Here is a 24880-nt window from a genome sequence, read left to right as displayed (position 1 = left end):
ACTTAAAAAAGATTACCTCAATGATAGCTTGGCGAATATGTGAGTATATGAATGCTGCCGTAGTTCTTCATTCTTTGTGCCCTGCATCCATGGCCCACAAAAAGAATGTGCCAAGAGGTGAAGCAACAAGGACATTGATGATGCCTCGTTTCTTCTGATTGCTCCATCCATCGGAAAGTATTGTGCAACCATGCTTTGCCTATCCGACATCAGAGGCTCGTTTGGCAAAAGCATATGCAGCCTTAGGGGCATTGGAGAGGCAATGTGCTCACATACAATTCCATGAGCCGCGCACCAAACTGTGGCTTTTTGACACCTTGGTTACACCCACACTCCTATATGGGGCAGCTATTTGGGGTCCGAGTCTGTTTCACACGAGGAGACAGCCTTTGGGAGACCAGGATGGACCAGAGAAGGAATACTATGATGGATGGGAGCATATGGAAAGACCACTGGTCATGATGATCTCACGCATGATACGAGCGAAGAGCTCGACCCCACATGAGATTATCAGAGCTGAGTTGGGGGCATCACCCATGGTGGCTGAGGCCTTGGTTCAGGCAGTGACTTTCATACATAGACTATGGAAGCTCCCCCAAGATAGATACCCACGGCTAGCCCTGGCCTCTTCTAGACAACTAGCAGTAGACGGTGACAGACACTGTTGGTATGCTCAGATGAGCACATGGATGCGTCTACATGGTCTGCAGATTGACAGACTACCCCCCTTTGACTATAGCCTGGATTGCCCTACACTTGACCTAAGCCGATCAGAGCTAAACCATGTGATTAGAGCAGACATACTGAAGTTAGATACGGAGAAGACCTGGATCCGACCCCCCTCGCCCCATGGCACGAGGATGGCACACTACCAGGCCCACTTCCTCCAGGTATCTGAGGATGGTTTCATCACCCGACCCAATTACATGGACACACAGCTGCCTCATGGACTACGCACAGCTATTGGTCAGATCCGCACCTCATCCCACCACCTGAGGATTGAGAGAGGCAGATGGGAGGGTATACAGACAGAAGAACGCATATGCCCACTATGCGACAGAGAGCCAGAGACAGAGGAACACTACATCTACCGATGCACTGTATATTACGACATACGAGGTAGATACCACTGTCTGTTTCGAGAGGGTTTTGGACCCCTGAGACGGATCATGCAGTATGAGGATCAGAGATGCTTGGGATTTTTCCTCTTGGAGCTCCAGAGGCGCAGAGCAACAATTCTACGGAGTAGGAGGCCCCCACAGCTCGGCTCACATAGACAGAGAGCAGTCACTGACTTTTTCATGGATACACGACAGAATATGGCAGATACCACTACTACTGCCACACAGCCTACAGGAATACATCATCATTGGACCTCATCTTCTGTAGGTGTCCCTTTGGATAGAGCAGTGGCACTTAGCCGGTCTAGGCGCCCACGTCCACCCGGACGAAGGCCTAGACATCCACATTACAGACAAATTAAAGCCATCATTGAGCGCCACAGGAGACAGATGCCAAGACGCCTTAGCTATGCAGAGATACACTTCCCTAGAGAACAGACATATCATTGATGGAGGGTTTTCCTTTCTCTACTCTCACTTTCAGATCACTGACATGTTTCCCTTTATGGGACACTATTTCATTTCATTTCATTTCCTTTTCAGTCTTATAGGCATGTTCTTCATCTTTCTTCTCGTTCTAGATGAGAAACACACCATCATCATTGTATGTACTGTTTTGGTCTCATAGGCCACATTGGCCTTTTAGAGACGTTAATATACTCTCTCTCTCTCTCTCTCTCTCTCTCTCTCTCTCTCTCTCTCTTTCTCTCTCATATCGAGTTTCTTGGTCTACATGTCATTGTAGCTAACACCATACCACCCTTGCATGGACCAACTTCGGCAATGGTTTTGGCCATTCTCTTTTACCTATCCACTTAAAGCAAGTGGTATGGAAGATTGCACTCAATGATAGTGTATGCAATCTCTATCTCTGCATTCCTTTGTCTCTCTTTGAGAAAAGACAAAAACCAGAAACACCACCTATAGCTTCTTGTAGTGAGACCTGTCTACATGGCCTTCTGCTTCCAATGGTGGCGACAGAGCCCAAGGCCATTGAGGCACATGGGCTAGGAGAAGGTGTAGAAAAAGGTGTTTTGGAAGCATCTGTTTTCATGTTCGAGGGAACCACCTCCTCTTGAGCTTTTACCATGCTCGATGGCCCATGGCCACTTTGACGAGAGAGGGGAGTGTACTTCTTCGTGATCTCATCTGCTATGGATTGAGGATGAAAGGACATGGGCCACATTCACCACCCACCTTGGTCAAGTAGATAATGAGCCTCCTCACACTACTAGTCATAGTCTTCCCACAAAACTTGCAAGTCCAACGATAGCAATTTGCATTGCATGAGGCCTTCACAAGATATGTGGTGTAGATACTAAATCCTTCATGAAGAGGCTTCAACATTGTGGATAGATATAGGGAGATGAAGAGGAAGGTGGATCAAATGAAGATAGAGGAAGAGAGAGGGCAAGAGATAGGGAGAGAAGAGAAAGAGAAGGTAAGGGGAAGGGAGAGCAAGAGGAAGAGGGATAGGGATAGAAGAGGGAGAGAAACGGAGGAGAGGAAGACAAGGTGAGGGAAAGGGATAGGGAAAGGGAAAGGGAGAGCAAGAAGTAGAGGGATAGGGACAAGGGAGGGTAGAAGACTCGAGGAATAGAAGGTGTTGGAGGTGCTTCAAGCTTGAGCCTGAGAGGGAAAGATTGAAGGAGGAGGCTGATTTTTTTGATGTACAAGTAAGAAGGGGGGGACTGCCCTTTCTAGTGGGCTGAGGTGAGGGAGAGGAGAGGAGAAGTTAGAAAGAGCCTAGAGGAGAACAACTTTCAAAATGTACATAATGCCAATCAGCCAAGGCCCAACGTTCATGTATGCAATGGGCAAAAAACGGGCACAAACAAGCAAAATTTGAAAATCGCATGCAGTTTGCAACGGTCGAATCCAGTTGGTACTAGCTGGAATGCACAAAACACTGCAATGTACTGTACGGAATGTCCATACATAGTACGGTACCACATGGAATGTTTCCTGCATGCATGGAATGCAACCTTGACTGTGTGGTGTTTCTTGGTGATAGATTTTGACCTACATAATTTTATTAGCCATTAATGTCAATGGTGACATTAGAAATTAGACATTAATTAATTGATGCCATTTAAGGGACTAACAAAACTCAAGAATACTTCGATGACAAATTGTAATCTATAAAGTAAGAATGAATATTTAAATTAATCTTCAAAACTTATATTATGAAAATTGATTAAATTGGACTCAAAATTATTGAAAAATGCAATTAGAAGGTTGTCATTTGACAAAACCTTCCCACAAAAGATAAGGACAGGACTATTAGAGGATGATGGAACATTCCAGAATTGTGGATGTTAGAAGAGAAACATGGAGAGCTAGCTTTCGCCATCACGTCGCACCGCTGCTCCCCACCTCCGACTAATCCGCCGCCTGCCCCCCCTCGCTCGGTGGCCGCCTGCCCTATGGTTTATTGCTTTGCTTATCATTTAATTAAAAGTTAACTGAATGTGCTAATGTGACTTGCACATGTGAGATGCAAGTTAGCTGTTTCACAATGTGGGACCTAGGACCCTGAGATATGAGTTTGTGCCAAAGGTTGGGCCGAGACCAATTTATTGGCTATTAATGTTAGTGGTGACATTAGAGAGTAGTCATTAATTAATTAATTGATGTTGGTCTAAGGGTCAATGACTACTTAGGGATACTTGGAAGACAAATTGGCCTAGCCAATTTAATTATTGGCTGATAGAATTAATTTTTGGGCATTGAAATAATTATTAAACTAATTTTCTAAATAAATAATCTGAAAATTAATTTAACAAGATGGATAATGCTGGAAAATGAGATTAGAAGGTTGCCACTTGGCAAAACTTACCTATGCAAGTGGAAAGAAGGCTTTTGGAGGCTAGGGAAAGACTTCAAGCTTGTGGGAGAGAGAGAGAGAGAGAGAGAGAGAGAGAGAGAGAGAGAGGCAGTCCAAGCAGGCACCAATAGTCAAAGGACCATTGCAACTAGCCAAGAGGTCATCTACAGCAAGCGATAGTATCAGAAGGCCCTACACAAGCTAACAACAACAAGCAACAGGAGGCAACTACAATTTTGAGGCTTGTTGACAATGAAGATTCAAGAGGCCAGCTAGTCAATCTAAAGCTTGGGGCTTAATTTGTCTCACAAGGAGCAACTTGAAGGCCAATCCTCGAGCAATATTGAAGGTCAATGCTCAAGCAAACCAAGGGGAAAATTGGTTTTAAGGCTCGCTTGTCATTTATGACAGCAAGTGGCACTTGGTTTAGCAAAGAAGATTAGAGAACCTTAGTTGTACTCCATCCATTTGCAATAGAAGATAAAGAAATATCACAAGGGGTGTCAGTTTTGGGGCCAACAAGCTATCCATTGTCCAAGATTAAAGTGATAAAGTGTGCATTTCAGTTTATGTGATTTATTTACTTCTTGTAATTATTGTTAAATTAGGTTATTGCCACCTTCTTTGAGGAGGAAGACTGGTTTCACGTAACCAACTCACGATGGCTAAGACACCTTACTCTTGGAAAGCTATGGTTTCTTCTTAGGTTTCTCCTTCACTTGAGGCCATGAGGAGAAATTGTGTTCTCAATGAGGACAATGTATCATCTCCTCTATGTTCAACAAATATAGAGCGGATGCCGATGGACACAGAATTCATAGAATATTTGCAAAGTAGATGGCCCAACTATAGTCCTCTTTCAGATCTCTACAATCCAAAAATAATTGTGCATTAGTCAGAGTCAATTAGTGAGGCTGGCCCCCTCACCACTTAAAGAGGATTAATCACATACCAAACAACTAGCGGACTCTCTATTTCCTTGCAACTAGGCCCAATGTCTAATTCATATAATCCTCTTGATTCATATGAACAAAAACCCTTCTCTATTGCTCCTTGTGTTCAACAAGATCCCGATCTAAGTTACGTAGGAGACCATGACAGATATGAGAACGCCAATCTCCATAGAGGAGGCTCAAGTGGCACATGTGTCTACAAGAATACCTATTACATTACTTTCCGGTTCATTTGAGCATGTTTTTTGTGCTAATCATTCGCAATTCCCTTCCATCCCTCCCTCTTCTCATGATACCTTAGATTCTCTTTCTTTTGCTTCTAACAACTTAGGATTAGATTCTACACTTATATCATCCACCTTAGGTTTCATTCCTTCAATATCAAGTATTATAGGATTAGGCTCTTGAATATTTGGTCCTAGTACATTTTCATTTCTATTTCACATATTAGCTACGCATAGGTGAATGCCACTCCATCCCCTAGTACTGTGTTATCGAGAAAACCACCCATGCAAACCATACCTTATGCATGCCCACAAGTGAGTACACTCTCAATCCTAGGATGGTTGTGTTGGCCATCCTCGTCACTCCCCTTGGAAATTCACCTGTAGCCACTCAAACACAAAGATTTCCATCCTCTGCTTATGGTGCACTTTCATACATCCCATGGGCCACTCCAAAGGAAAGATTTCCATCCTCTGCTTTTTCTACGCTTATCCCCCACCTTGGCCCACTTAAACGCTTACCACCCTTGTGCCTAGTCTACATGTTGGGCACTTTGGGATCTCCAAATGTACTCCAATCCCTCACCCTACTCACCCTACTTACCACTCAGAATGTGCACTCCAATGACTACAGCCAAGAATACCTTACTAATAAGACTCATTTTGATAGGCCAAATTTCCTGACTTGATCAAACCTCATGCAATTAGTGCTTGAGTCTCAAGGCCTTTGAAATCTAGTAGTTGGTCTAGAGACTATGCCAAATCCTCAATTGGCCCACCTTGATTATATCCATCATTGGAGGGCTCACAATGCTACAACAAATGTTAAGTTGATCCAAGGACCACTACCTGAGTTTCACTCAGTTTCAATACTTTTCCCTAGCATCCGATTGTTGAAGTCATCTTATTGACTGCTATGCCACAAGAGATCAAACTCAATATATCAATCTCAATCATGAGCTACAAGTCATCTTGTTGTTCTGATTGCCAATCTTCTATGAGTTCGAATGCAGCCTTGTGTAGTGCATGACCAAGTCCATAAAAAGACCTTCCCTACACCCCTTCTTCCAACAAAAACAAAGAATCTAGTCCTGTTTGGTAGCAACTTCCTAAAGGAATCCATTTTGCACCCATTGCTAGTGCTAGAGTCATGTCTACAAGTGTCATAACAAGGCCTAGGGCACTCTTAAGGATCAATTAGCTTCAATGTCCTATGATATGCTCTGGTTCCTTTTTTTGGCAATTTTGGGTCTTTCACCTAAATCCACTCCATAGTAGACCGCAACTGCACCCATAGGTGGTAATCCACTTGACAATTGAGAGTGAGTACTCCAACAGTTGCGCCTACTATTCTTGTTCCTCCTACTACCACCCACCTCAGTGGTGCACCCTTGGACACATGGCATATCGATAGCCCCCTCTATCCCTGCCTTTTAGGAGACATTTGGATGATTGGTTTGCCACACCTCAATTAGACTTCACATCCATCCAACTCCTCTTAGGTCCACTTCTCCACCTTGAACATGAATTTCTTTGACAGAGACTTGCTAATTGTTGTGTGCAATGGTGGCCACAACCTAGGCTAGCCCCTTCTAGGTCCCTTAGAATACACAGGGCTAGTACATCCTTAGGCTAGTTTAGTATTTACTTTTATTCTTAGTTTATTAGGCTAATGAGCCGGTTAAATAGGCTACTTTGTCCTTTAGTCTAAACTTTTTGATTTTCATTCAACTTTCATTGCACATTTTTCTTTACTTTGATACCCATTCATTTTTTAAGCCTACTCTTTGATTAGTTTTGCATTACTCTTCTTTGCTTCGCACCAAAGCATCTCAATATGAAGCATTGATATGTAGGTTCTTGTCTTTTTTGATATTTACATGTTGGGTTTTGTATTTCAATTAAGGACTAACATTACAAAGTTGCATTGGTCCTTGCTAGGCCAAAGAAATGGGTTGTTAGACGTTCCTTGTGGCTCTAGTTTCCTTTGAGCCTTGTTCTTCTACTAACATGGATGCTTCATCTCCTGAGGCCAATCTTCAAGCATCTCTTGATGCTACCATGGTGGTTCTTTCTCCCTCACTCTCGCAACTAGTGCTTTTGCTTCTACTTCTTCCTTCTTCACATGGTATCTCAACACCACTCAAAGGCCAACATCAAGCTCCTTTTCCTACTTCGGCATCAACCTCCATGGTTAAGAGGGGGCACTTGGGCAAGTGAACAATTTGCCCATCCGGGACACTATGCAAGTGGCATCTTCATTCATGAGCATTCTCATTTGCATTGAGTAGCATTCTTCTATGCATCTCAACGTGAAGACTAGAGCATACTACTCCCTCCTTGGATCTTCGACAATCTCCACCAACTGTACATACCTTTGTAACCTTTACTTTGTCATTAACACAAGATTGTCACCCTTGCAAGTAGTTGTATACACATTATCTATTTTGTGATTTGTGAGCCAACCATTCCTTTTCACAATAGGCACAATTCCATTTGCCAAAAAAAGAGAAAAAAGGAAGTTCAAAGTGACTTTACATTGCATTTATAGGTCTTCTTAGGCCACTCCACAACGAATACCAAAGAACTTTGTTTGATGCCTTCGCCTCCCTACGGTGGCCCTTTAGACTCCCAATGGAAGATAAGCATTGCTTTGCAGTCCTGATTGGCTAATGGACAGTTGACGTGCACCCATCGACCAATGCCCTAAGCTAAGAAAGTTAAATTACATATTAAACCTTAATTACCTCATTTAACTAACCCCAAAACTCAAACTTTAATGCTAAAAGTGTTTCTATGTCCCATAAGCAACCCCCAGCAATCAGGTTGGTTCCTCATCTACGAATAGATAATGTGCATGGTCACTTGCATCATTCATCTTGTTCCAGCCTGCCCCATCCAGTCTACATCACGTGGCTGCCAGTTTTATTGGCTGCTGCCAACACCCTTTCCCACCCTTGACATGGCCATCTACAGTTGTTGGCTGCCCTTCAAGAGGCTGCCTAGCTGCTGACATCAGTTTCCTCTGCTGCTCCATGCCCTTCACACTGCTGCATTTTACTGTTTACATCCATCACCTGCCTGCCGGTCATCATCTTCTGCCTGTTGGACAGCTGTCTTGACTGATTCAGCTCCTATAGCCTATTCTCAGCTGCCCGCTTTGTTCTTCCAGCCACGTGGACAGTTACATTTTCACACCTGATCAGTTGCCTGCTGCTAGACAGCTCTTGGAGGTCACACATTGCTCTGACACTCAGCTGCAAGCTGTGTTTTTGCTGCCTTCCCACTTCTCCAGCATCTCTCAGCTCCAACCATCAAGGCTACTCTCCAACCCCTTTTCTTACTCTTTGCAGAGGCAATGTCTTATTCCTTTGCTCAAGACTAAGTGGCATGTAGGTCCTTAGGCTACCACTGATGGCTGAGACAAAATTGCTAGATTCGAATTTTAAAGTATATAAATGACACGGTTCTCTTACATGATGATGAAACGATGCTGGAGCGAATGAGACTAGCACTAGAGGTGTTCTGCATGACAGCACGAGCGAAAATCAACTGGTAAAACTTGGCTTTCTTACAAGCTGAGATTCTAGCACTAATTGGGGCATTGACATCGATCTCAAATTGGGCAAGAGCAGGGGTCAAACAATCAAGTACCTTAGGTTCCAACTAGGACTTGACACTGCAATAGCCTACTAGTTTGCCCCATTGCTTAACTCGTCACTCCATCCGCTGAAAGCTAACCTATTGGAGTACAATCCGTCTCTCCTTGGTCGGTTGGGCTCTAGTGGTTAACTAGGTTCTTTTGGCAATAGCTTGCTACATTGCGCTAGTGTTTCTCTTGGCCATGTGTGGCATAGCATACTGCTTAGTGTAGAACTTCTAATGGGCCAACTTGTGTGGACCTAGTGATTCTCATGCTAAGGCAGCATGAGCGACCATCATCCATCATTGCTCTAAGGTGATCCAAAGTATCAAAGTTAGGACCTACTAGGAAGCTAGCAGCCCAAGGGCTCACTCCAGGCGAATAGATGTGGAGAGTCCTCCATGAGGGATTTGAGGAGTGCAAACCTCAGCTGACAGAGAGTAGAGAACCGTACTCGAGATGGATCTTCACTACAACACCAACCACACTACCTAGATCTTCTTTCCTTTGCAACTTGAGATGGGTCTGGCAATGTTTGCATAAAGCCCTAGAGCAGCAATCCTTAACATTCCAAGAGGAGACTGACCCATAGTATCTCAACTAAAACCTGTAGATCACAGATTATGATAAGATACAGCTAGGAGAGCATTCCCAAGTCGAGTCAATATGTTGGGAGGTTGACCCTAGCTGCTCTAACATGATTTGAATTGATATCTATAGGATGGAAGATTTGTGAGGGATAGAGATGGAAGCTCTGAGCTGAGAGTGAGAGAGAGTGAAGACATAGCACGACTCCCAATACAATTACCAAGAGTGTAATGAAAGTACAAAGACACAGCACAAATCCCAACGGTTCTCTTTCCAAGAGGCAATGTCACTAGATTCCATGTTTGATTCTTTATGATAGAATCAAATTCAGCTTGCATTGTTGCCATCCAATGCACACTCTATTGTGCATCCTTGAAACAATCAGCCTCCTCATAATCAAGTGTGTGTTGCCATAACAACTAGAGGTGCCAGCAATTGGAGGCAGTGGTAGTCTAGGAGGTTGTGCTGCTGAACACTGGTGGCGCTGGTGCACAACTGGACAAGGCAGCTGGTTACGGAGGACTCGACCAGGGCAGCTGGTGCTACAACTAGCAAACAGAAATAGCACTGGTGGCAAAAGCAGCAACGGTTGGTGGCTTGAGCTAACCGAGATCTCTGTAAGCTTGAGATGGAGTATGTGAGTCTGCAACTTTGATACAAAATGTGAGGGATGGAGATAGAAGCTCTCAGCTGAGAGTACACAGTTGACAATAGAGAGTGAGAGAAAGTGAAGACATAGCACGGCTCCCAATGCAATTACCAAGAGTGTGATGAAAGTACAAAGCACAACCCTTAAACCTTAGGGTTGTTAATGTGCATTCACACCCGAAAGGTGTAAAACATGATAAGTTACCAAACTGTGTAACATAAGCACACAAAATAGAAGATAATGTAACTTGGGTAAAAACCCTCTCATAAGGAGAGTAAAAAGTGTCCGTGTCCTACTATGGATCACCGACACTCCTCTGTGAGTGTAGGCATGAGTCAAACCCAACGAGACTGGGAAGTTCTACAACAGGCCACCGGCTGTTAGAGATGACCAAAAACTAGGAGAAGGGAGATTGATGTAGCAATCCTTCACGATTGGTTATGCCCCCCAGCAGAGAACCAGTGCAACCAGGAAAATGAAAAGTGGTTTCACCCAACAAAAGAAAAAGGGGAAAAAACATGTAGCCCTAAGGGTGACTTTTATTAAAGAAGCCGTTACTTAAGCTCCCTTACAAGTGCATTCAAGGAAAGGTACAGTCACAAATTCTGCAAGCAATATTAACCTCCACTATTAGGACTTTGAAACATCACGGTTCAATAAATCATCCTAATGCCATCACTGCTACAGAAAGATCAGGAAGTATACCTCAACTGTGTCTATAGACTCATGCATTGGAATAGCTTGCAAAACTCTGCATCAACAGCATAGTACAGAATACAGTCAATTTCTATGAATGGTTGAAAGAAAGCCCCCCAAAACAAACAAAACAAAATGAACAGAAATCTTTTGATTCCTCTCATTTTCACCATTATCAATGTTACCAAAGCATAGTTGCATGGGAGAGGGACAGGAACAGGGGCAAAGAAAGGAATTGCCCATACCCTGTCACCATAGAGGGGATTCTAATATGGAGACACACTGGGACAGTATGGGGATGGGAATGGGGACGATAACAGGATTTGAAATCCCCTGTCACAATGGGAGGGGGGCTCTAACATATTCTAGCATATATATTTGGCACTGTCCTAGCTGAATGGTTTCTGTGTCAGAAATCAGTATCATGATTCATCATTGGAGTGAAGTAGAATGGTGACTCTCACCTACTGTACAATTCATTCTCCACATTTTAGACCCTAAGAAAGGATAGCAGAGTCATCTAGATGTACTGTGGCTCTTCTTGACCAGAGGGCCTCTATACTGAACCCTCCTAGAACCCAAGTCATGATCTGCAACACTTCTAGCAGGCAGACAGGAGCACAACTCAAAATTTGTAGCATAATCTGCAAGGATATCTAAAATGTCTACCTATATCAACTGGCAGTGTCTGAAAATTATATCTAGGACCTTGGATTATCTATGAGTGAAGTGCATGTGTCAATCACTAACTCTCACTATCTACAGAGACATAGTCAGCACACAGGTTCCATATACTGAGGGTACATAGTTACAATATAAGGCTCACGAGGGAGGACTGAACATCCCTTTGAGATAACCATATTTCCAAATTTCTTAGCCTCACTGTACCTCTCAAATATAATCCATCTATACTGGTAGTTGGCTAACGTTGTGATCTCAATTTTCTTACTTTCTCTGGTATGAAAGGGAAAAGAAAATGCTCACCTTTCTTCAACAGCATCAATGAGACCAGGTGTTGACGCAGTACCACCAGCCTGCAAACCAGTATCCAAAATCCAAGCAGTTGTTTTTCACATAATCAAACTAAATATACTTCATAAACAAGAACATTGTATGTTCTAATACTAACAATTCAAATCCAAGTTCCAAAAGGTACTCTTTCCCTATACAAAAACATACCAATTGTATGCTTGAAAAGAGCTTTCTTTGAAGATCCATCCGGCCTATGATTGCAGCAACAAAAGAAAAGAATTCACATTAGTCCACAGAATCCATCTCAAAACTAGATAGAGAGTCCAAGTCCAAGCAACTAATTTTAATTAGCTCATAGAGAAACATATTAATGTTGAAGGGCTGAGTAAGCCAAAGCTATGTGAGGTTTTGAACTCCCTACCCTCATTTCCAACTTTTTAAAAAATGTCCACACTCTTTACATAAAACATGTCAAAATCTAGTCGATCAAACCTGGGGCATGCAACGCAGAGAAGCAAGTGCAACAAATACTGTACTGCTAAACTTACTTGTACCACAGCATGGGGCATCATGGTCCACACATATTGCTTTTGTTAAATTCAGGATAGAGAGATCTTCAACACCAAAGGATGTTAGTTTCCTTTGGCATTGAGAAGTTGTCCTAGACAAGGAAACCCAACCTATGCTTTTCCCAATTGATGTTAATCTTTTGTGTTAAGCCTTTGCAAGTCATGCATTGTCTAATTGGAGTGACCCATCACAAACTTTATACAGTCAATAGGGGGGTAAGAGGCCATCTAGGGTCAAGCTGTTAAGAAAACCCATGGCCATGCATACAAGAGTTGTGTGCAAGTGCGTGTGCATATGTGGGAGATTTTAAAGAAAGTTGGGTATTTGAGAAACTTAGGCAAACTTTGGAATATTGGAAGCTTCAACTTATCCATGTGGCCATTGCATGGAAGGCTCAGAATTTTGGAATCCATCGTCATAGCTACAATCAATTCCACATACCTCCCTCTCTTGATTTGGAGTAAAAAGGAAATTGATGCATCTACGCCTCACGCAATAGAACTCTATGTTCTGGCCTGAAAGGCAGCTGAACTTGTTTCCTCAAGATCACCCTTAAACCCTTTATCAGTTATGTCCGCAGTCATGTCTGCTAATACGAAAACAGCATATGGACATTGACTTACCACACACTTCAAAGTTGTGTTATGCTCTTCTAGGGAAAAAACACAAGAACTCGGAAAATAATGCAAAAACACAAAAACACAAACAGAGAACTCTGAATGAATGAATGCTGTGAATTATGAAAAAAGTGTACAAGATGCTCAAAAGCAAAGCAATAGGAGTTGTCAGAGAGTGAGATCCATCAGAGATGGATCTTGAGATCTGTAACCACTAGTGGAAGCTGAAGGGATGCTGAAAATGGAGGGGCAGCAAGCTCATAACCAAAATGCAGAAGTCTAGAGGCTGAATCTTCCCAAACCTGAATATGCTCACAGCTGATCCTTAGAGGGAAACAGCTGGGAAAGGAAGTAGTGATGTAGGGTTACCTGCACAGGCTGAAAATGCAGGCAATAGCTGATGATGTGGCAGTTTTGCAGCAAACACAGCCTCTTTTGGGGTTGCGAAGTGGCTGGCAGCAGTAGTGAGCTGGTTGCCTTATGGGGCTGCAATCGAGGGGGGACTGGGCAGCCAGTGGAAGGTGCGCTGATGGCTGAAATCTGCAATGAAGAGTGATGACCTACAAGAAAACGGATGAACTGAATGGTGGGAAGCTTATCTATTTATAGATGAGTGGATCCTCCCAGATTAAGGTTTGGATCATGGGACATAGACACTCTCTAGAAATGTATTTCTTTCTAATGAAAGTTTGGTAACGTTTGAGTTTTGGGCATGTAATAAAGAGCTAATCAGTTTGTATTGCTATTTTTAGCTCAATTCCCCCTCTCAAGCCCAAAACTCGAACTAGAAAGGGGATTGTAAGAAAAGCTCAAGCCCATTTTTACCCGAAGGCATCCCACCCCAAAGAAGCTAAGGCATTTGACAAAGGGTGTAGATCAGCTGCCCAGTGGCCTACCAAGCCTATACAAGCAATTATTAACTTACCAAGGGTCCCCAAGTGATCACCCTAGAAACGCATGAGACAAGGATCCTCATCTACTGTCCAATGGCCTACCAAGACCTACAAAGGCCAGTGGAACCACATTGAACTTTTAGGGGAAAAAAGTTTATGAATCAGGTTTTCATCCTATCAAGTAATTTGTGCCCTGAGGGGAATAAAAGGGATGGTAAGATCCAACACATCAAAAAATAGACAAGCTAACCTAACCAACCAAGTGTGTCAATGAGGAAGTAGAAGAGTGAAGAGGTAAAGAGACGAATGTGTATGGTGATGTGGTGGTAACATGGTAAAAGAAGTACAGCAACCGCTAATGGAAACAACTCAAGATCCACTCAAGGGTACTCTACACAATGAGATGCATAGAGTAATACTCCATAATGTATGTAGCAAGGTGCCACATGGACAATGTCCCTTGTGGGAAAATTGTTTGCTTACCCAAGCACCCTTTAACAAGATGATGATGATCATGCAATGCAAAGGGGAGGTATGACAGGAAAGGGAGGCCAATGGCGAGGACAAATGCTGAAACTTGTAGAATATGAAGAAAGGGTAGGAACCTCCTCTCAATCATGGATTGTTGATGCCAAAGGAGGAAGAGAAGCCTAATGTCAATCTTTATGTAGCACCAAGGACCATGAGAAGGAATGAAGATGGAAATAAAGAACCCCAGCTGATTCTCCAAGAAAGATGGAACCACAAAGAAATGGTGAACTACCCATGTCTCCAGCCAGGAAGGACTGGGCAAACCTAAATGTTAGTCCTAGACTTAAATACAAAACTCTACAAAAGAGATTAGAACCTACAAAAACCAAGAATGTCATAGTAAGATGCTTCAAAGCGCAAAAAAGAAAAAAAGAGCTGAAGAGATGTGCCAATGAGTGCAAATGCAATAGAACACAAATGAAAAAATGCTAAAGCCTAAGTAGCCTATGGGCTCAACTCATTAGCCTAAAAAACAAAGTAAAACTAGACTAGCCTAGAGTACCCTAAGGGTACTAGCCTAAGTGTGTGGCGATCATTATGCATGGTCATCAGTAGGTCACTCCCAATGCAACTCATGTCAAGGTGGAAAAATGGTCCTAGGTGGGGAAATGGTCCTAATGTAAGAGGATACCCTAGAATGGAGGCAAAGAGTATGAATGGAGTGGTGTTAGCAAATCAATCACCCAAACCTTCAAGAGTATTGTAAGGCAAGGGCGAGTAAGCCGTCCATGTGCCACATGTCTAGTGGCATGTGTGCTAGCAGGACCCAAAGGGGGCAACGGCGGCCAGAACCGTAGCCCAACTCAACTATCCAAGGGAGGTAGAGACATTTGTGGCATGTTTTGGCTTCTTTGCTAGGAGACCCTAGGCCTTAGTATGATACACCTCAATTGCCTAATCTCTAACAATGTTTGCAAAACCTATTTTGGGGAGTTGCTACCAGATGGGTTTGGTTTCTTTGGTATCTTTAGTTCCATTTGAGAAAGGGGTGGCACCCTTGGTTTGATTTGCCTTCCCAGCTTGAGTATTCTTGACACTTCCAATGTTCCCGTTGGAGAATAGGATACCAAACCCCCTCTCAATAGGGAAATGGGATCTTCTTGTGGACTTGGTCACACAATCTCACAGAATGCAAGAACTAGCATTCAAACTCATAGGTGGTCAGCAATTGAGGCAACGAAATGATGTATTGTATAGAGTGAAAGTATTTAGAAGGTAGCTTCTTTAAGAAAAATGTACATTGATCATCATTTGACTTTGGTGAGCTAGTAGTGAAAAATTCCACAAGTGACCATCTATCTTTGGCCAACTTGACTTTCAAATCATTCTCTTCCTCAATAAAAAATTCTTACAATTCATGATCAAGATTGATGTGTTAGGTGTATGATAAGATGCTAAGGAAAAGTGCTCTAACTGGGAATGGAACTCAGGAAGTAACCCCTGCATTAACTTGATATTTGTTGTAGCATTGTGAGCTCTCCATTGACGAATGTGGTCAGGGTGGGCCAGTCGAGGGCCTTGCATGGACTCAAAACCAACTACTAAGACCCTAAGATTCATACTGAAACCACTCTTCCTACTTCGATAGGGTGCTACATAACTTGATTAAACACTAATTATAACAAATATAAAATTCACATACATTGAAAATGCATACCTTACCACCTTAATCTTGGACATTGGACAACAAGTTGACCCGCTGTCACTTGCTCCTAGAGGGTTCCAAATTGTTGTCACTTGCGGTAGGACTAATCCCTAGTGACTGCAAATCACATCAACAACCTCTCCTTGCTCTCTAACCGCCTCCTTCTCTCCCACGATGGCTAGAATAGAATTCCACCAACCCCGAAAAAAGTTTTTCCCACTTGCATGGGCAAGGTTCGCTAAGTGACGACCACCTAATCCCATCTCCTAGCATTTCCAACTTATTAAATTAATAATTATTCTAGTACTCAAATAATATCTTTTACCAACTAATAATAAAATAGACTAGGCTAGTTTAAATATCCTTGAGTAGTTATTAGCCTTTAGACCGGTATAACTTGATTAATTAATACCGAATGTCTAATGTTACCACTGACATTAGTGGCCAATAAATTGATCTAGGAAAAAATTTGACACCAAGTACCATCTAGTACCTGTTAGACATAACTTATCACAACTCTTTCCTTTGACACCCATTGCATCCTTCAGATTCTTGGCCCATTACCAAGAAATAATTGCCATGTGCATCACATGTGCTAAACAACCTTGCACATTCGATTAATATCTTAATCAAATATTACCGGAAAAATTAGAGCATCTCAAAATTTCACGTCTTCGTGATGACAAACCTCCTCATTGAAATCTTGTAATCGTCCTCGATTGGATTGCATTGTGCCAAAGGAAAAGCATACTGCACTGGAATTTTCATCAGGCATCATAGTCACAACATTAGCCATTGTTGTCCAACCATGCCACATGTCCCAAACCTTGTTGAAAATTTCTAACCAGCATAAATATCAGATAATACTGAGAATTAGCCTAGAACTGTGACTAGAAAACCATTGGATATATCCATAACTTATGTTTCTCAATTGTTTTGACTTCAGAACCACAATAAAGCATATTTTCAGCATAAACCATGGCTGAAACTCTCAATGGCATTTACTAATATGCTGTTGTCCATGGAACCGGTTGTAAATCATTGAAAATTGAGCATACTATGATCATAAATTGATCACTTGCTAATCTAATAACTGATCACAAACCAATACAAATGTGACCCCAAACTCATCGCAAACTAATTGCGAAAACTAATCGGTAACTATTGCAAAACTGATCCCAAAAGTGACCATAAACGGTTCTCAAACTGAGCTCAAGCTTATCAAAATTTTTGTCTCAAAACTAAGACATAATTCATGCCAAACTGATCATAAGCTGATGCAAAATTATACTTCGAGTGTCTGAGTGAAACTCATACTCATTTGCATACATCTCACAATGACTAGTACACTAAGTAATGACCTCATAGAAAACATATTATCAGTACAATATCTTGGATGCATGCTAGATACATCCAAGATCCACTACATACAAGAGCTATCCACAACTAGAGTGGAAGTGCTACCTCCCCCTTGAGCATCAGGTAAAACTCCAGATCCTTACTCTACTAAACCTGACTGACTCAGAAGTGAAGTCAGCTCTAACTGAAAAGCATCTCGATAAAGTTGTAACAACTAAGGATGGTCTGCCATGTCATCCTTCTACATCCACTTTGCATCTATTGGTGAAACAATGTTGAAGCTTCACCAATAAGCATATGGAAACTTTATCTCTTACTTGCCTCAAGCCTCCACTAGGTTGTAGGCCTTTCTTCTCCTTAAGCATTGCAATGCTTTATACTTTCACATTGTTGCAATTCCAACTTAACTAATATGCAACATTGTATCCAATTGACCAGCCCCTGATGTGTACCTGGCATGCTAGGAGCACTAAATACAAAAGGAAACCTTTTTTTGGGTATACTTTGGACCATTGCAATGTGATTGTGCATGGAAATTTGTATATTACCAACCATACCAAGATAAATTTTCCCGTACATTGCATATATTTTGGTAGCACTTTTCCTCATCACCAACACTATACTGAGCATTTGCATGACCAACATAAATACCATAAGTCCCAAACACAATGGGCTGCATATATGCATTGCCAAACTCGCAACTTTGTGCCCCACCATCATGCTAACATTGTTACACATGGGATTATGCGTATTACCAGCCATACTCGAATACATTGGGCCTTGTACACCACGCATTGGTTGCTACATATGATAAGGAGTTGTATCATATATCCTCCTATGCTATCCCTAACCTACCATAGCATAAAAACTACAGCCACCATCAAAGTGACCTAGCTGACCCATAATTGCATGCATGTCCTATTGTCCAAAAAGCATTGGGTTGGCACTTCCAGATTGTCCATGCATATACCATCAATTCCCTCGAATTGGTAGGCGTGAGGCACCTGGCCCAATATCAAAAGCTTTGCTCTAGTGCTGAAATTGTATGTAGCTGAGCATTACAACAAGAATGTCTTCAGATAGTCAGATAGGATCGAGCAATGATGATACCTCTCCATCTGGAAGTTCACATAGTGTTGCCGAAAACGCAATGCCTAATCTTGAACAAAGCACGGAGCATGGACATCAAGCTAAGAATGAGGGAATTGGACAAGAGGTGGATCCTTCTAGCTCTCCTAAAGCTAATGACCAGCAAGAGAAAGAGTAATTTAAAGACCACTGTAAACATCAACTGAGGACAATACCTAAATGTTTATGCAATTGGCAAATGATCCTCAATTTATTTGCTTTTCGAACCCTTGAAGGAGTGCAGTAAAGGCAAAAAGAGAAAGTCATCTTCAAGAGCTTCGGGATAGCAAGATGCACAGAAGAAAGAGCCAATACAATAGTATGATGTTCCAAACGTGAGTGGCAATGGATTTGAATCCGGGTCGCCTAGGTGAAAGTCAAGTATCCTAACTAGACCAGACGACAATGGAACCATGAATCCAACCTTCCTCTTTGGATAGGGTGATAAATAACCTGATTTAGCACTAATTACAGCAAGCACAAAATTTACATTAACTGAAAATGCACACTTTACCGCTTTAATCCTAGACATTCAACACCCAGTTGGCCCCAAAACTGGCGCCCCTTGTGGTACTTCTTTATCTAATACTGCAAATAGAAGGAGTATCATTGTTTCCTCTAATCTCCTCCGCTAATCCAAGTGTCTCTTGCTATCAAATTGGACCAGCAAGTCTCCGAATCAATCTGCCCCTTGGTTTGCTTGGGGATTGGCCTTCACCTTGCTCCTTGAAAGACAAACTCAACAGAAACCCAATGTTGGCTAGCTAGCCTTTTAAATCTCATTGAAATTCCCAATTTCAACCCTTGAAATTCAAGTCCTAGGCCCTCAATTTTGAGCATGCATCCTGAGGTAACTATTAATGTGAGATGGTGAAGATCGAAGCTTAGTTGTAAGTACACTGTTGACAATGAAGAGAGCGAGAGTGTGAAGACACGACTCCCAATGCAATTACCAAGAGAGCAATGCAAGTACAAAGTACAACCCTTAAAACTTAGAAAAATTAATGTGCATTCACACACAAAAGGTGTAAAACATGATAAGTGTCCAAACTGTGTACCATAAGCACACAAAATAAAAGAGATTATAATTGGGGGAAAAAACCTCTCATAAGGAGAGTAAAAAGTGCCCCAATGTCCTACCACACATCACCGACACTTCTTTGTGAGCGTAGGTGTGAGTCATATCCAACAAATCTCCCTAGAGTGAAAAGTGATCAGCATACAAGGATCATTCACCAAAGGAGATCAAATTTAAAGCATTGCAAAATGCTTCAAATTCGTCGCAACAAGGAGCTTTGGTAAAGATGTCCGCCACATTACTAGTAGTAGGACAATAGACAAGGCTGATATCTCCTACATGTAGCCTCTCTCTGACAAAGTGATAGTGGATTTCTATGTGTTTTGTGTGTGCATGAAACACTAGGTTCTGTGCCACTGTAATGGCACTCAAATTGTCAATAAACAAAGGAGTAGGCTCTGTGACAAATATATCAAGATCAGCCAACAAATGTCTCAAATATACATATTTAATTGTGGTAGTGAAAGCTGCCCTGTATTCAGCTTCTCAAGACAATGTGGCAATAGTGGATTGTTTCTTGTAAGCCAAGAGATCCAAGATGAGCCAAGAAAGAAACAGTTTTCACTCATAGAGTGACGTGAATTAAAATCACCAACCCAATCTAAATCATTGTAAGTAAGTAGTTGCAATGATCCCTCTTGGCATAAAGCAGTCCGAGAGTTCTAGTACCCTACAAGTAATGAAAAACACGCTTAATAACTTGCAAATGCGATATGCGTGGGCTATACATATATATGCTTAGGGTTGAAACTGCAAATTTAATATCTGGCCTTCTATTGCATAAATAAATAAGACATCCAATTGTTGGAATATATGTATGGATATGAAACAAATCACTATCATCATGCAAAGATAGCTTGAGTCCAATTTTCATCGATGTGCAAACTGGCTTGCATTCCTATAAGCCAAACCTCTCAAGGAGTCTACCAATAAGTAGTAGTGCAAAGGTGCTAAGTCTGACATCTCAAAAGTTTGCTGTATTTTTTTAAAATGCTGAAATCAAACCAAAATGTGTCCCTGTTAGCAGAAGATCATCTACATAGAGGCATATGACCATCAACTTTGCTGTAAATTTTTCTTGAATGCTGAAATCTAATCAACATGTGTCCCTATGAGTAGAAGATCATCTACATAAAGACATATGACTAGCAAGGATCCGCCCTCTTTGCATACGAAAAGAGTAAATTTTGATGAGTTGTTAATGAACCCTTGGCTGAGTAAAAAGGCAAAAATTTTTGTATACCAAGCTCGTGGAGCTTGCTTTAAACCATAAAAGCCTTTCTCAGCTTACATACCAAGTGTTCAAATCCCTCAACTGCAAAACGAATGGGCTGTTGTACATATACTTCTTCTTGAAGTTCCCCATCTAAAAATGTAGTCTTAATATCAAGCTAGTGCATAGTCCAACCATGATGATGGGCAACCAAAGCAACCATAGACCTAATGGTATTCATACGGGATGTAGGAGCAAATGTCTTCTCATAGTCAATGCCTTTCTCTTTCTATGGCTTCTAGCCTATAGGAGTTTAGTAGTTGGCACTTTACTTGGATACGGCAGGGACCCAGTGGCATGTGCACAATGTGGTAAGCTAGAGGAGACAGAGAGACATTGCCAATGGAACTATCCCAAAGCCTAGGAGATTTGAAGGAGAGCTCATAGGATAGTATTCCATGGTACAACGGAGTCCATGGTGGCGACATGAGGGGCTATAGCTTGGGTCACAGACAGAGGTCCAGCTTGCAGCTATGAGGACAATCAAGGGAGCATTTCTTTTCTTATCATTGGACAGAATCTAAGCAGGACCCCTACCCTAGACTACTCACAGACACAGTGGACTCAGGGACATTGTCACAGATGGAAGCTGGTTTCTAGTATTATAGCTTGGTACATATGAACTGCGAGATGTAGCCAGGTCATTGATCTTTTGGACATACCCACTGGAGAGTCTCTATCGACAATTTGGACAAAGATAGTCCACACTCTTCGTGAGAGATGGGAGAGGATGCAGGGCAGCTCCTTTGAGAGGATGAGGAAGAAAACAGAGGCTTTCCTATGGATTTGGGATTCAGACACCTTCTTTCATACTACCCCTCAGATGGTTTGGCACTTTAGCCCACCAAATTAGTTGTTCACACAACCGTTGTATCTTTGATGTACCTAGTTACTCTTCAGAGAGTTCCTTGTACGTTGTATTTACCTCAGGGATTCTTCTTCAAGGTATTATTAATAGAATTCTCTTTTCTTGGGAAAAAAAAAAAGTGTGTGCTGCCATAATAAACTCCATTGTATTAGCATGATCATGCAGACGAGCTTGTCTTCTAGTACGACCAGCAATAGGAGCATCCCAATGACTATCTTTCATAGTCTGTAAGTACCATCTAGGCCTTTGCCTAGCTTCATGACTGTGTACAAGCTCTTGCTGAATCTCAAATTCAGCATCTTGCTGAATATTCAAAGCAGCCTAGGCTGAATTTCTGCATTGCTCAATGGAGCAGCTGGCTGAACATTGTATTCCTCCCCTCGGTCCAAATGTACATTGTTAATGCTACAACCAGATTGATTTTCAGCAAGTGCAACAAAAGCCAAAAATACATCATACACCTCTGACTTTTTCACCAATGAGTACACCCAACAAAAATGAGTAAAGTCATCGGTGACGGTCACAAAATAATAACATCCACCCAATGACTTTGTTTGCATAGATCACATCCGAATGCACAATCTATAATCTAGTAGTTGCCTTAAAAGCAACATCACGAGGAAATGAGAATCAATGCATTTTCCCTAAAATGCATCCCTCACAAATATGCTCAGGAGGTCTCTCCAAGAGAGGTAAGCCATTTAGCATCTGAGTATGCTGCATAAGCATCAAACGTCCATAGTTGACATATCCCATATGAGCATGGCGTAACTTTGCCTATGACATAGCATGAGTAAGAGTAGATGCTAAATAGACCAACTAATCAATCGAATAAGTATCTAACTCATAGAGTCCATGACATAATGTGCCAATCAAAAGCAAAGTCAAGAATTCTTTATCCCTCACTATACATTTGTCATCATCAAATGTGACCTACATTTCACACTTTGCTAAAGAAGAAATGGACAACAAATTCTTCTTTATGCCTAGCACATATAATACATCATGCAAATGGTGAATAGAGCCACCGATGGCTGTCAAGACAATCTCCCCAATATCTCTAACAAGGTAAGATATATAGTTGGCACACTGCACAGACTTGCCAATAGGAGCGGCAATAACAAAGGAAAACAAATCGCTGCGCGATGTAATGTCCTTAGAAGCACCACTATCAAAGAACCAAGTGCTATCATTCTCAATTGAGCTAAATGCTCTATCAGCCCAAGAAGAGTCATAAATGCAAGTGTGAAAACAGTAGTCATACTCTACAAAAAAAGACGCAGACTCTATAGCAGTAGAAGGTGCATTAGAAGCAAATATTCTTGACTCCTCCTCCTCCTTGGCGATGTGCTTTTTACATTCTGTGATTTAATTAACTGACTGCTTACAATAGTGGCACTTGCCCTTCTTGGCTTGCATGCCCCCTTTTTTCTTGTTGTTCTGTGAAGTATTTGAACTTCCAGAACTCTGTCGAGCATTTATAGACTAGCTGCCCTTATCCTACTGCCTTGCCATTAAAGTCTGTTCAGAGGCTATTACATCCAAGCCACTGTTATTTCTTCTTTGCTCTTCTTCTAGGAGCAAACTAGCCAACTAAAAAAAAGTAGTGGCTGCAGAGAAATTCTCATGGTAAGATTTAGGATCGTATGAAAGGCGAAATAAGAGGGTGGCAAAGAATTCATAGTAGAGATCAACTGTGCATCCAAATAATACTCATCTACATTCATTAATTGCTCGCGCAAGTCCTAAATTTTCTTAAGATGATCCTACATGGAATCACCTTCATCCATCTTCACATTCTCAAGCTCTTTCTTCAAACAAGAGATGTGTGACTCATTTTTTCCAACAAATATCTCCTCAAGTATAAGTCGTGCTTCTTGTGAAGAAGCTGCAAACCCTATGTGCAGGATTATAGACCATTGAACTACCAATGCAATCAGTGACAACGCTTAAGCATCTCGTGTGTCCCAAGCCTTTTGTGTTGCTGATCTTTGGGAACGTGGCTAAGCTAGAGTGGACCTTTGATCACCTCCTCCTATAGAAGGTATTGCAGAAGCCACAACTTCAGGACGGACTTCACCATCACTAACATAATCCCAAAGATATTTGGCAATCAACACATTCGTCATCATGAAAGACCATAGAGAATAGTTGTTGCCATCCAATCTATCCTCCTTGGATACATATCTGAATCACTCTGTCCCCGATTGCCCATAGTAAATGCCACTATTTCAAAGAGCACAAGAGCAAGAGCTAGAGCTGGAACAACTTGGAAATCTGGAAATTTTCACAAATTATAGCATGCACCATGCTGCCATTGACAAATCTGTGTCACAATGTCAAAACTGTCCAATGTATATGCCATCCAATGCACAAACAGTGCTCAGCAACACAATCGATGCAAAAGCCCTAAAATTTTCTCATCCAAAATGCACAATTTCAATCTATTTCAAACAGAACCTAAAGTACATGTGCCAGACACTAAACTAAAAAGCTCCAAATTTCTTGGCTTGCTGCCGAAGAAATCACTGCCAAAAATGTGTCCGAAACACGAGATTACCCAGGCAAGAAGCCCCTTTCTAAAATTCAAATTTCTTTTAAATGTCTCTTTTATCTCCTTTATATGAGCCCAGGATGCTAGCGAGTTGTAGGAGGACACGTTGGTGAACCTGGCGCTGATGGCAAAACAGGAGCAGAAGCAGGCGGCACTGGCAGGCAGACCAAGCAAAGCGAGCATGTGGTGGTGCGCTGGGCAGTGCAGATAAGGCAACATTGTAGGTGATGACAATGGCGGAAACTGGCACTGCAAGCGACTACGGCCTCGTCCTACAGGTGCTGGCGGAAATGTAGGTGTAGGTGGAAGCTAGGGGTGGTCCAGCAAGTGGTGTAGGTAGCTACACTAATGGTGGCGATTGCAAGTCTAAACGGCTAGCAGTTGGGGTTGCAATTGACAAAGCTGAAGCTGACCAAGAGCTCATCAAATCTTGATGCTACTGATACAAGATTGAACAAGGCGAGAGCCTAAATTAAACATGAGCTGAATCCCTGCTTTGACACCAAATGTGAGATGGGAAACATAGAAGCTTAGCTGAGAGCACATAATTGACAGTGGAAAGAGAGAGAGATTGAAGACACGACTTCCAATGCAATTACCAAGAGAGTAATGCAAGTACAAAGTACAATCCTTAAACCTTAGGGTTATTAATGTGCCTTCACACCCGAAAGGTGTAAAACACGGTAAGTGC

General features: G+C 42.0%; 1 protein-coding gene across 4 annotated transcripts in view; it reads right to left on the bottom strand.

The window, feature by feature from the left end:
• Positions 1-24880, bottom strand: part of ARP9 (actin-related protein 9) — a 173663-nt gene that overhangs the window by 16091 nt on the left and 132692 nt on the right. For all 4 annotated transcript variants that reach the window (XM_087691493.1, XM_087691495.1, XM_087691496.1 and 1 more), the window contains exons 16-18: positions 11881-11924; positions 11686-11735; positions 10711-10756 (exon numbers count right to left, since the gene is read on the bottom strand). In XM_087691493.1, coding sequence (XP_087547619.1) covers positions 10711-10756; positions 11686-11735; positions 11881-11924 — 140 coding nt within the window. The remainder of the gene's footprint in view (positions 1-10710; positions 10757-11685; positions 11736-11880; positions 11925-24880) is intronic.

This window comes from Lygodium microphyllum, chromosome 13 (assembly GCF_053477565.2).
Source record: "Lygodium microphyllum isolate KBCC chromosome 13, Lygodium_microphyllum_v1.1.10, whole genome shotgun sequence".
NCBI classification, from domain to species: domain Eukaryota; kingdom Viridiplantae; phylum Streptophyta; class Polypodiopsida; order Schizaeales; family Lygodiaceae; genus Lygodium; species Lygodium microphyllum.
This window is presented reverse-complemented; position numbering and strand designations above follow the sequence as displayed.